We start from the raw sequence: 12902 nt of genomic DNA, 5'->3' as shown, positions 1-12902 counted from the left end.
CTCACGAGTATCGCACATTTCTACAAAATTCTAATGTAATCTTGAATGTTAGTACTCCATCTGTTCCCTATAAATATAATACTTTGGTTGGACACGATTTTTTATAAAATAGTTAGTATATATATATATATATATATATATATATATATATATATATAGGGGACCGCTCCAATGAGACCCCCTAATTTTAGTGAAATTTAGGGCACGATCTGGTGCGTTTATTTTATCAATCATATGGCTGATATTGTATCTGGAGGGCGATTTTTTTTCACAGGGTTCGAATCCTGGAGGGAGCAGAATATTTTAAATTTTGTTATTCATCAGTATATACTGCATTGTTCAGCTGTATATACGGCCCTGTTCATCAGTATATATGTCTTATTCATTACGAATTTTTTAAATTTTATTTTTCATCAGTATATACATCTTGTTCATTAGATATACGTTTTGTTCATTAGTATTATATGTCTTATTCATTGTATTCATGTTACACGAAAAATAGGGGGTCTCACTGGAGCGCGCCCATATATATATATATATATATATAAAGGATCTCACCATGTAGAAAATGAGCGGTTGAAGTTGAATTAAGTGTGAGCCATGTCTAATTTTTTTTTTAAATAATGGTATTTGTAAGAGTAAGTTATAAGAGTAGATGGTGGGAGGCGGACGCCAAAAATATCAAAAATAGTACTCCCTCTGTCCCACCGAAAGTGGTGCGTATTCCTTTTTGGGATGTCCCACCAAAAGTGGTGCATTTTCTTTTCTGGTAATAATTTTACACTACAAACAATGTGGCCCCACACACATTTACACACTTTTACACTACAATCTTATTCTCCTTAAATCCCGTGCCCAAAAGAAGTGCACCACTTTGACCGGGACGAAGGGAGTAGTATACTTTTGATGTATGGAGAGAGTATAATATAATTGAACAAAATGATCTTAGTTAATACTCAAACTAGCATGCTCCAAAAATTCACCAATTACATTAAAAATCATAAAATCTTTATAAGAAATATAAGCCTAGCAAAAATCCTAATTGACAATGCAAATGAGTGGCTGCACATAAATAATTTTGTAACACCCTCGTTTAATTAAAGTTTAAACTTAAATTTAGATAAATTATTTAATGTAGAAATAATAAAAAAAAAATTAAACACTTTACAGTACACCAATTTGACCGGACATCGACGGGAATAAATCCCAAAAGTTTGTCGATAACAAAGGACACCGAAGGACTTCAAACGGAATTCATTCAATGCCAAAATAAATATCGGTAAATTACTTACCGGTGGATTTTTTCGTCCGTCGGTGAGCGTCGATGGCTATTCTGTCGTTATGCTATCGACGTCGTTGAAGTCAGTCTGAAAAATGACGCATTTACCAAGAAAATTTTATATCGCTAATTTTTTTATAAAAAATAAAAAATTATCATGTTTTTCATTTTCAAGCATCAAGCATTGCAAATAAACAATACTATAAGAAATGTAAATGTAAATATAAATATGTAGAGCATCGAGCATTCAAAAAGTTCAATGGTCGAAAAATATTAAAATTTAAATATCTAGAGTTTCTTCGAATCTTATATCTGTCAAATATACTATAAGTATCCTAAGCAAGAGCGGATTCACCATTCCATTGAGGTTGGCACTTGGCAATGGCATCATTCAATTCAGCTTCACTTGACTCGCAACTTTCCCGTACTCATTGAACCCCTGCTGAAGCCGTGCATCATCCACACTCCATGGCATGCATATCCTGTATTAACGAGGTGTAACACTCCATGACAAAATTTAGGGAAGAAATTTAGAGATTTAATACAATTATTATTAATTTTAGTGGATAAATATAAGTTATGTCTACTAATAATCTATATTTTTCAAGCTGAATCACTTGACGAACATGTTCACGAGCTAACGAGCCGAATACTACTAAGCTCAAGTTTGGTTTGTTTATTTTACGAGCTTCTCTAAACGAACTTGAACGAGCTTTTTTCGAGCCGAGCTCCGAATAGTTCGCGAGCGGCTTGATTTATTTACAGCCCTATTTATAATCACGCGATTAACCAACCGAGCTATTAATTGTAAAATTCAACGCTTCAATTCAATATATATACACAATTACACATAAAGAGCGCACCATGTGAACGAGCTCATCCAAGTGGGCCTCATTAATTAAAGTTTAGTCGATCATTTTGATTTACATATGTTCATGAATCAATTAATTTAAACTCAATTCCAATATTCGTTTTACCAATCAAGTCAAATAGGGTTTGACTAAATTCTTTGGCAGCCAAAAACCAACATGATAAGATACATAACGAACAAAGTAGAAAAAGAACATTTGGTCAACGAAACTATATATTCATTTAAACTCAATCAAAACCCCAAATGTCAAGTCAGTTCCTTCCACTTGAAAAAATTAGAAATTCAACTATAAAATCTGTTGTCAACAAACTTCCTTAAATATCCATATATATCCGTACACGAACAAATACAAAATCACAATTCCACTACTCCCACACTAGTATAGAAATATGAGATGAGAGATCTCATTTTCAATTCTGTATACTGTTTAATCATTTTATTTCTTGAAAAATAATTTATTATGCTACATACATTTGTGTTTTAATATATGTCTCATTAGGGTTCATTAATCTAATTAAGATTTATAATTATTATTTATATTTATTTTGAAAATATCAAATTAATAATTAGGGTATATATTTCTTTTAATTATATTTTTTAAAGATAAATATAAATTAGATTTCATTATATAATACTATATTTGTCCTTGAAAAATGGTCCATTTTTTATCATTTTAGAACGACCACAAATAATAGTTCATTTTCATTTCCATATATCAACTTATTTATGTAATTTGTTATATGGTGGGTCACTTTCTTCATTTATAATAAAATTAATTATTATTAACAATATCTTTTAAGTGATAGTATTTTTTTTCACTCATAATACACTCAATCATTTTTAATAGGGTAAAGGTCTCAACTTAACGATAATACCAAAACGATACGCAACCTACTAAAAACATATTGTCTGTGTCTTATTAAAATTACCCGACTTTCAGAGATAGACGTGGATCGCTTCAGTTCCTACATGGCTTGTTTACGTGGATTTATTTATCTACATGGAAAATTGTTGTATTATGCCAAAAAAAAAAAAAACGAAAAGACACCGATGAAGAAGAACACTTAAGAACTCATGAAGTTCAACGCATCACGCGAATAATCTAAAAAAAAAGACTAAGCCAGATCTCAAATCGCGTCGGCATCATCATCTTAGATGCGGCGACGACATTCCCAGCTTTAATTTAACGACACTTTACCTACGATACTCCACACCACTTTACTCATGGGATTCAAATGTTTCAAGCTAGAGATAACCTTTAAGAGGAATTTAAGAACAATGAAGAGAAGCCATGTAAGAACTGCGGCTATCCACATCAATTTTAGAGAGCCGGATAATTTTAGTAGGACACAGACAATATTTTTTTGGTAGGTTGGGTATTGTTTTGGTATTATCGTTAGATTGGGACATTTCGAGAATTCATTAAAATTATGAGACATAAAGTGACATTTATACTTTTTAATAAAAATTATGTCCTTTTTTCAAAATTATTTTTTAAGAAAGGGGATAGTAATATTCTTAGTTTTATAATAAGGAATACTCCATTCGTCCACAAAAAATTTGTCATATTGTGGACGGCATGAGTTTTAATAAAATGTGAATAAAGTTGTTAGTAGAATAATGGTCTCATTTTAAATGTGAGTGAAGTTGTGTGGAACTTGCTACTATAAATGGAATTGGCAAAGTTTTTATGAACAGACCAAAAAGAAAATTGTGGCAAATTTATCGGATGAAATAATAAAATCAATAAATCTAGGCAACCATATTATGATCACCCACAAACTAGTTCAATACGGAGAATTTTGATTTATTTAATTTTTTTAAAATAGGATTAAATTATTTTATTGTATTGTCCATATTGTACTTATTTTTTTTAATTTTTTTTTTTGCATCTTTTATTTTTATTTATTTTCAATAAAAATAAAAAGGTCACAAATAAATTTTTTAAAAATATTTACAATGTAGACAATGCAATAAAATAACTAAATCTTACTTTTATTTTAAAAAATAAGTAAAATAAATTAAAAAAAAATTCTACTCCCTCCGTCCCAGCTTTTTGTATCCACTTTTAGTAGTAATTACTACTAAAAGTGGATACAAAAAGCTGGGACGGAGGGAGTATTTAACTAATTTGTCAGTGGTTACAATGCGTCTGTTTAGCATCACACTAATAAATCTTTCCTTTGTTCTAAGAAGGGCAAAGGTGCAGATACCCCCCTGAACTCCACCCCCCTAGAGCTTTTAGCCCCCCATACTCGGTCAAAGCGCGTTGACCTCCCCATAGTCTCGGAAAAAGGGTGCAAAAAACACCCCGCCCCCAAACGGCTGTTTAACGCCGTTTTTCTAATTTTTTTTGTTTTTTTTAGTCCCTGTGGGCCCCACCCCAACCGCAGGAGCACGGCGTGTCGACGCAGGGCCCCGGGAGAGTCTTCTGCAACGGCAGCTCGTTCGGCGCGGCGGTAGGCCATCCGGCGCCCCAGCAGATGATCGTCGTCGTTGTTGCCTCTGCAAATCACGATTCCCGAATTTCTAATTCCGCAGGCGTGGCTTCCGCCGACGTGAATATTGAACATTGAGAAATTCGCAAATTCTGATTGGATTGAAGATGAAGTCACGCTGCCGCCGCCGTTGCCTCCCCAACACAAAACCCTGCCGCTGGCCTCAACAACTCCACAGGAAAATCGGAGCCCCGACGAAACCATGCGAAATCGATCGGGAAATTGAGCGGGAGAAGGTGGCGGTGGACGGGATCTGGAGGTGTTCTGTGGGGATCTGGAGGTGTTCTGTGACGAAATCGACGAAACCATCCCATCTAGGGTTAGGTTCGAGGCCAAGGTGTGGAGGACTCGAAGGAGGTTTCTGAAAATGTTCTGTGGGGATCTGGTTCTTGGACTGCCGACTAGTAGGAGATCGGAGTGTTAACCGGCGGGCCGAGGCAGTGCCGCGTCGGGGCCTTCCCTCTCTCACTCAATCATCAAAATCGGTTCCCCTCCCCCTTCTCTCCACTCTCATCGCTCATCTCTCTCTGTCCGCCATTGCTCACTTCTCCGGCGAGAATTGCCAGCCGTCGTACCCCTCACATCCCTCTGTTCTCGCCACCGCCTCCCATCTGTCCTCCATCTCTCTCTCGCATCTCTGATAGCAGACGGCCAAGGATGGAGCGCCTCCCCCGCCGCTAGCCTCTCCTTCATCCCTCTCACGCGTTGCCGGCAACAGACGGCCAAGAAGGAGCCGCCGCTGCAGATCTGCTCCGGTCCGTTCTGCTGCTGGTTGGGGGTGGGGCCCACTAGAAATTAAAAAAAAAAAAAAAAGTTAACAGCGTCTAACCGCCGTTTAACGCAGGGGGCAATCTGCACCCTTTTTCCGAGACTATGGGGAGGTCAACGCGCTTTGACCGAGTATGGGGGGCTAAAAGCTCTAGGGGGGTGGAGTTCAGGGGGGTATCTGCACCTTTGCCCTTCTAAGAATATCGTTCCAAAAAAATTGGATACACAAATTAAGAAAAATGTAAATAAAGTAATTGAGAACAAAAATTAAAAGAGTAAATAAAATAAATTATTTCACTTTTTCAATCCAAATACTATAAATAAGACGTCAAAAAAAAATCTGAGACGTTATCATTGGCAAACAAAACGCCAAGTCATTATATAAGCACGTTTTTGTTTTCTGTGGGCTCCACGTCAATTTAAGCAGCACGCATGGGTGAATCTAGATAGCCAGGCTGGCACCTTCAGGTATTACGCGTCGATGACGTATTTCAATTTTCCCTCCAAAAGCTATAAATCGAAATTTCTTCCCTCTCTCTCTCTCATAACATCTCTCAAGTTAATTGAAACAAATATCAAGTGATCAACAACGACTAATATCGATCGATGGATTCTTTGAAGAGCTCCCATTCCGACGAGGAGGTGATCCTGGCGTCCAGCCACCCGAAGAAGAAGGCGGGGAGGAAGAAGTTCAACGAGACGCGCCACCCGGTCTACCGCGGCGTGCGGCGCCGGAACTCCAACCGCTGGGTCTGCGAGGTGAGGGAGCCCACGCAGCAGAAGCGGATATGGCTCGGGACCTATCCCACCGCCGAGATGGCCGCCAGGGCCCACGACGTCGCCGCCCTGGCGCTCCGGGGGCAGGGGGCCTGCCTCAACTTCGCCGACTCCGTGTGGCGCCTCCCGCTCCCGGCCTCGATCGACCCCAAGGAGATCCGGAGGGCCGCGATCGAGGCCGCCGAGGCGTTTCGCCACGCGACCGGGGAGGAGGAGGCGCCCCTTGAGATAGGAGAAATGAATGAGGAAGCGGCGGAGAGCAGTAGCTCGAGGAATGTGGTGGGTGGCGGTGATTTTTGCATGAGTGAGGATTACGATGCGGCGGCGGGAGGGGGAGCTTTGATGTCGCCGCCGCGGTACTTCGACGGGAGCTTCGGGTGGGATGGTGACGTGGAAAGCGATGTCGAGGTGGAGCTGTGGAGTTACTCACTTTGACAAAATAATTGGGCGTGCGACATATATATATATATAGCTAGTCCCACCAATGAATAGAAAAACTTTTTAAAATAATTATGCATAACATAGTATATATTTTTGGCTTAGGACAAGAGTTGCGAAATAGTAGTACTAAATATAGTAGGAATGAGTCCAGTCAACTGATTTCATGATGTTGTGATGCACATGCTTTTCGCGACATGTGTGGGTGGGTTTTTGTTTTTCTTTTTCTGTGAATGCTTTGTTTGCCTACTACTATTATTACCCTCAATTGAATTTTTCTTTAATTTGAGGGTAATGGTTGGTCTTTTTCTTACTTGCGAATATCTCACTTTACTGTGAATAAGTACTAAATATAAATGATTTGCTGTGTCGATATACTTTGAATTTCTTTTTAATTTGAGGTTAATGGTTGGTTTTTTATCACTTGGGAGTATCTCACTTTACTGTGAATAGTAAGCACAATATTTTGATATGGATGATTAAGATGTATATAATATATTTATGTTACTTTAATATTTTATTTGATATAAGAAATAATATGAAACACATAACCTTTTATAAATAAAAAAAATTCAAAAATGTTATACTAATTTGAGTGATTATATATATCACCTATATACGAAAATAGTATACCTACATATTATAATTATAATTATTATTAATTTTAGGGTTAATTACGTGAAAAATCATGAACTTTGGGCCGATTTCCAAACTTGCCATGAATTTTTTTTTTTTTTTATCAAAAATTCCCTGAATTTAAGGACTTGAACAATTTTTCCATGGTTTTTACCTCCGGTGATACTCCGGGCTGACATGGCAATTACAAGCTGACATGGCGCCAACTATAACTAAAAATTGACACATGGAAAATAAAAAAACAAAAAAAGACCCCCCCATCGTCTTCCCCATTTTCCCCACCGGCCAAACCCTAATTTCAGTCGCCGCACCAGATCCACCCGCAGCCGCGCCAGTCGCCGCCCTCTCCGCTCTGCTCCGATTCGCGGCCTTTACCACCACCACACCAGATCCGCCGCCCCTACGCTGCCTTTCCCCACCACCACACAAGATTCGCAACCAACCCTGCAGATCCGCCGCCTCCTTCACCACCGCCTCCGGCACCAAACGTCTGCTGGTTCCATCGAATTCCTATGCGGATGTCGCCGGTGGTGAGAGACGAGGGCGTGAAGGGGCCGGCGAGAAGGAAAAGGGGTGCGAAGGCACCAGATCCGCCGCCCCTACGCTGCCTTTCCCCACCACCACACAAGATTTGCAACCAACCCTGCAGATCCACCGCCTCCCTCACCACCGCCTCCGGCACCAAACGTCTGCTGGTTCCATCGAATTCCTATGCGGACGTCGCCGATGGTGAGAGACGAGGGCGTGAAGGGGCCGTTGGCTTTGGGCTCGGTGAACCACCGCCGCTGCCCCCAATTTAAGCAGACGACTTAGTCGCTGATGAGACGGAGGAAATCAAAGCAATTAATAGGTGAACTATGGCCCATCCCTTGCTCCGATTCGCGGTAGGCAGCGGCAATAGCTGCGTCTCATCTTCAAGCAGCAGCAGTTCGCGGCGGCGGTGTCAATTCCAGGAGAGAGAAAGTGGAGAGAGAGAAGAGCGAGAGAGACAACACACATGAAAAACGACGTCGTTTTATCACACCTAAACGGCGTCGTTTTATTAATCTTCCGGCAATTCCACGTCATTTTTCCAGTAACTTAAAATTTGCCATGTCAGCTTTGAATTTGGGGATTTTAGAAATCATGGAAAAATTGTTCAAGTCTTTAAATTCAGGGAATTTTTGATAAAAAAAAAAGTTCATGGCAAGTTTAGAAATCGACTCAAAGTTCATGATTTTTCACGTAATTAACCCTTAATTTTATATAATTTTAATATATCATAAATACATATTATAATTTGTAAATATTTTAATGCATTCTATACCCAATCAAATATATCATGTCTTCTTATTCCATAGCGCATAGTAAAGGAAACCAAATAAATGAATGATTTGCTGTGTCGATAAACTTTGAAAGGAACCATATACTGATTGAGTCAGAAGTTTCAGTCGAACCTTCAAATAACTAGCTTGAACCATTTAGAATTTACTAAACTTTCGTTATCTATTTTGGATGAAATTCTATCGTCCACAGTATTTTGTATCACATTATATTTCATATTAATTTTATTATTTTATTATAATTTACTAGAAGAAATAAAAAATATTACTATTATATATAAAAAATTCTAAGAGCATTGGTAACGCCCTACTCGATCCACCCTACTCGAGTAGGGCCTGAGATCGAGTAGCGCGATGCAGCCTGGCCTCACATGAGGCTTACTCGATTGATCGAGTAGCACTCGATCTCGTTGGATATAGGCGCGTGTTTTACACGCGCCGGAATTAAAAAAAAAAATCAAATTCGAAAAAACTGCAGAATTTTGGCAGTTTCGAATTTTTTTTTTGAAATTCGGTCCCTTCGACCGTTTAGCTTTTTTGCTTTTTTTTCTTCTTCTTTAAATTCCCCTTTCTTCCATCTTCTTCTTCCAATTCCACCATCTTCATTTCTTCCACTTCCATTTCCTCTCTACCATCTTCAATCTTATTCCTCTCTCTACAATCTCCATGGTGTACACAACCCAAATATATATGATTCAAATTGGTGCCCCGATCTCTCCGACGACTATCATCCCGATTTTACGGGATGTAACTTGGGGGATGACCCTCCAACCGGCGAGGAGCCACCGGCGGCCCATAGTGCCGCCAAATCTAAGAAAGGCAGTCGGAGGAAGGAAATCGCCTACAAGATCAAGCATGACAAGCCGGCGCCGGAGGAGGAATGAAGGACTATCTGTCATACCTACACCCTCGAAGAGACGGACCTCATCGTCCAAATTTGGACGGAGGAGACCAACGACTCCATCCGTGGGACCGATCAAAAGGGGGAGGCGTATTGGGGACTGATTCTCACCCGTGTCAACCCCCTCATCGGCGCCAACCTCAAACCCCACCAAATTCAATGGCACTGGGCCCGAGTGAGCTTGGATGTGCAGCTGTGGGAGGATTTTTAAATTATGTCTTTATGTTTTTTTTTTTGTAATTTTTAGAATTTTTAAATTAATGCAATTTCAATTTTAATTAAATTGTGTGATTTAAATTTGAGCAATTAAATTTAAATGAAAAGCATAAAAATCAAAATTAATGTAATAATATCATTGTGCAGGATTTCAAAATTGACAAATTCAAGTATATGTTGTTGGATGAATTTTTTGGGGATGTCGGTCCTCGCCGCATCAAAATTTTCACCTATTGGCTTATGTCCTTTGAAGGGGCGGATATTGACATCTTGCAGGAGAAAGAAATGTTATGTGTGTAGGGCATGCATGTGGTCGATACTCCTTTAAAAAATTCTCCTCGGTTTTCCAATATGTCATATTAACTTTGGCAAGAATATGTACAATAATCATGAGTTGGTGTAAACCTTCAACTTTCAATTGATGTTTCCATTTAGTATCTGTGTTAACCTCAATGTTCATCTAGGTTTTTAAGAATTATCAAGAAGGGATCATGAAATGGTTCGCGGATTTAAAGAATCCAAAATCCTTCAACGCTATATCTCAATTTATCCACACAGTGTGTACCAAGCATTGCAAGCTCATTGGCATTCCCTTAGATATGTTTGTCTTCTATGGTTTGGCCTTTACATCGATACTAGTATGTCATCTCGTGCGATGCACGGTTATAAATTCAGAACAATTTTCAAAAATATAATAGAATATTTCTTAGTTATATTATCATGTTTAGAAAATAAAATTGATTATTTATTTTTTTATTATATAAAATAGCTCAAATCAATGAAGATGAATTCATTTTATAGTTGGAGGCGTATCATTGAATGACCAAGATTTTGACAAAATATTTTTTATCTAATGGTCATTACTATCTATTTAAAATTTTCATCAAAATATATAAATATTTTTTCTTTCAAATTTTCTATTAGTCTAGAAAGAGTTTTTGAAACTTTTAATATATTTGTATTTCACAACATATTTTCTCAAAGTGTTAATTGACTGTAATTCCACAAACTATTAGTGAATTTCATTATTTTTTCAACTGTATAAAGTTATAATTTAAATATATAAATTTTAGTCTATTCTAAAATTTTCCATGAATCTTAATTTCACCCAAATCAAAACTGACCTAACAAAATTAAAGTTGATATTAATATATAGCTAGAGTTCAGGTGGGAAAATAATTTTGCTATCATTATACTATTATATAGATAAAATCAAATTATAAATTCTAACATTATGAATTGAGTGAGAAAATTTAATACTTCCTCCGTCCGTGAAATAGCTTCCTCTTTGGGGACGGCACAGATTTTAAGGAAAAGTTGTAAAGTGTATTTTTTTTTTTTGAGAATCAAATGAAACATTCATAAACTCAAAGAATGTTTACATGAAAAGGAAACTCTCTAGCAGAGGTAACAGGGAGAGTATTACACAAAGTAAAAGCAGCCAGTTTATGAGCAACCAAATTTTCTTCACGCGGCGCCCAACTATAAGCAATATGGCGGAAGGAGCTCGACAAATCATAAATTGCATTCAAAGTAACACGAAGATAAGAGAGATGAACCTCGCGCTTACTCAACATCCAATACAAGGTTTGGCTATCCGTTTGAAGGATAACGTCCAACACACCATGCTCACGACAAAGTCGAACACCTTCGAGCATCGCAATAACCTCACCTTCAACCGCAGTAAATGCCCCAGCCTTAAAACTAGCTCGGCATCCCACCATCCATCATCACCGCACTAATACCAATACCCGTTCCACAATCAATAGCTGCATCACTAAGAATTTTCACCTGCCCCGCCCTGGTACAGTCCACACGAACAGCCGGGTTTCTCTGCGGATAGGTGAGCACAAGCGCCGTCCATTGAGCTCGATTTGCGATGTTCAAACATTCAATATGAGATATGTCTTTTTGCTGAAACAACAGCATGTTTCGAGCATACCATATCGACCAAGCAATAGTCGCAAAAGTGGAGTGCACTTCACGTTGGAGACAGCTAAAGATCTTCTGAAACCACTCTTGTATTGAGCAAACACCCATCAAAGGCTGGAGACGAAGTGGGGAGATCGACCACAGAGCTGCAACCCAGCCACAGTCACGAAGAGCACGCTCCACCGTTTCTTCCCTTCCATGCTTCGACTCTGGCTAGGCATTTTCACATGAAGAGTTTAACCTTGGGAATGACATCTAGGTTCCAAATCCAATTCCACATCTCCCTACAAGACGAGGAAGACGAAGCCTCATTCCTGCACCGAAGCTCGATAGCAAGGGAGTACGCCGATTTAACCGAGTAAGCATTAAGCTTACCGCCCGGCCAAAACGGTTGGTCAGCCTCGTGAGAGTTAACTCGAAGTTGGAACTTAACAATCCAGCGATCACGAGCAAGGAGCATCTCTTCCAGTTTCCCCTCATCCCAGGTGTTTTCTTCTTCATTCATTAAATCCCTCACATTAACATTGGTCACCGCCTCTGCCACTCGTGCAACCTCAAACTTTCCTTTCCCGTTTGGCAACCAAGGATCGATACCAATCCGAATACGGTCTCCTCTTCCCACCTTCCAGGCCAAACCCTTTACAAGTAAATCTCTGCCCACTAGAATATTTTTCCATACAAAAGACGGGTTATGAGCATTTCTAGCAAGAAGCAGATCAGTCCTCGGGAAGTATCGCGCCTTAAGAGATCTAGCAAGTAGAGATGTATCAGTAAGAAAGAGCCGCCATGCTTGTTTAGCAAGCATAGCCTGGTTGTAAAGTGTATTGATAGTGGAAAAAATGTTATAATTATTATTGGAAGTTGTGAAAATGTGCTATAATTAGTATTGAGAGTGGTGAAAAGTGAAAAGTAAGAATAAATAAAGTATTATTAGTGGTGGGATAGTTGTCCAAAAATGGAAAGAAAGAAATATGAGGTTATTTGGGGGACGTCCCAAAAAGGAAAAAGAGGAAGTTATTTAAGGTACGAATAAAGTATTATATTTTTAAATCCATAATTATTACTATAAGATGTGTGCAAGTTTTATATCTACATTAATTACCTTTAAATAATAATAAAAAAATGTGAATATCTACATAGATAATTATTAAAACTAAAATTAAAAATTTATTGATTGACATTAAATTAAGTTGGTTAATTAATTTAAAAATAGAAATTCTTTAAACAAATTGTTTACATATACATATATCTATATTTAGATATA

At 38.4% G+C, this 12902-nt stretch overlaps 1 protein-coding gene across 1 annotated transcript; it reads left to right on the top strand.

The window, feature by feature from the left end:
- Positions 1-5960: 5960 nt before the first annotated feature.
- LOC130994665 (dehydration-responsive element-binding protein 1E-like) lies at positions 5961-7006 on the top strand. The gene has a single exon (XM_057919737.1). The coding sequence runs from the start codon at positions 6023-6025 to the stop codon at positions 6626-6628; it is 606 nt and encodes a 201-aa protein (XP_057775720.1). The 5' UTR covers positions 5961-6022; the 3' UTR covers positions 6629-7006.
- The last annotated feature ends 5896 nt before the right edge of the window (positions 7007-12902 follow it).

This window comes from Salvia miltiorrhiza, chromosome 7, assembly GCF_028751815.1.
Source record: "Salvia miltiorrhiza cultivar Shanhuang (shh) chromosome 7, IMPLAD_Smil_shh, whole genome shotgun sequence".
NCBI classification, from domain to species: Eukaryota; Viridiplantae; Streptophyta; class Magnoliopsida; order Lamiales; family Lamiaceae; genus Salvia; species Salvia miltiorrhiza.
The sequence above is the reverse complement of the archived record's forward strand: the minus strand, read 5'-3'. Positions and strand labels throughout refer to the sequence as shown.

Excerpts from the sequence above, each read along its gene's own strand:
- LOC130994665 (XM_057919737.1), top strand. The coding sequence starts at position 6,023 with ATGGATTCTTTGAAGAGCTCCCATTCCGACGAGGAGGTGATCCTGGCG.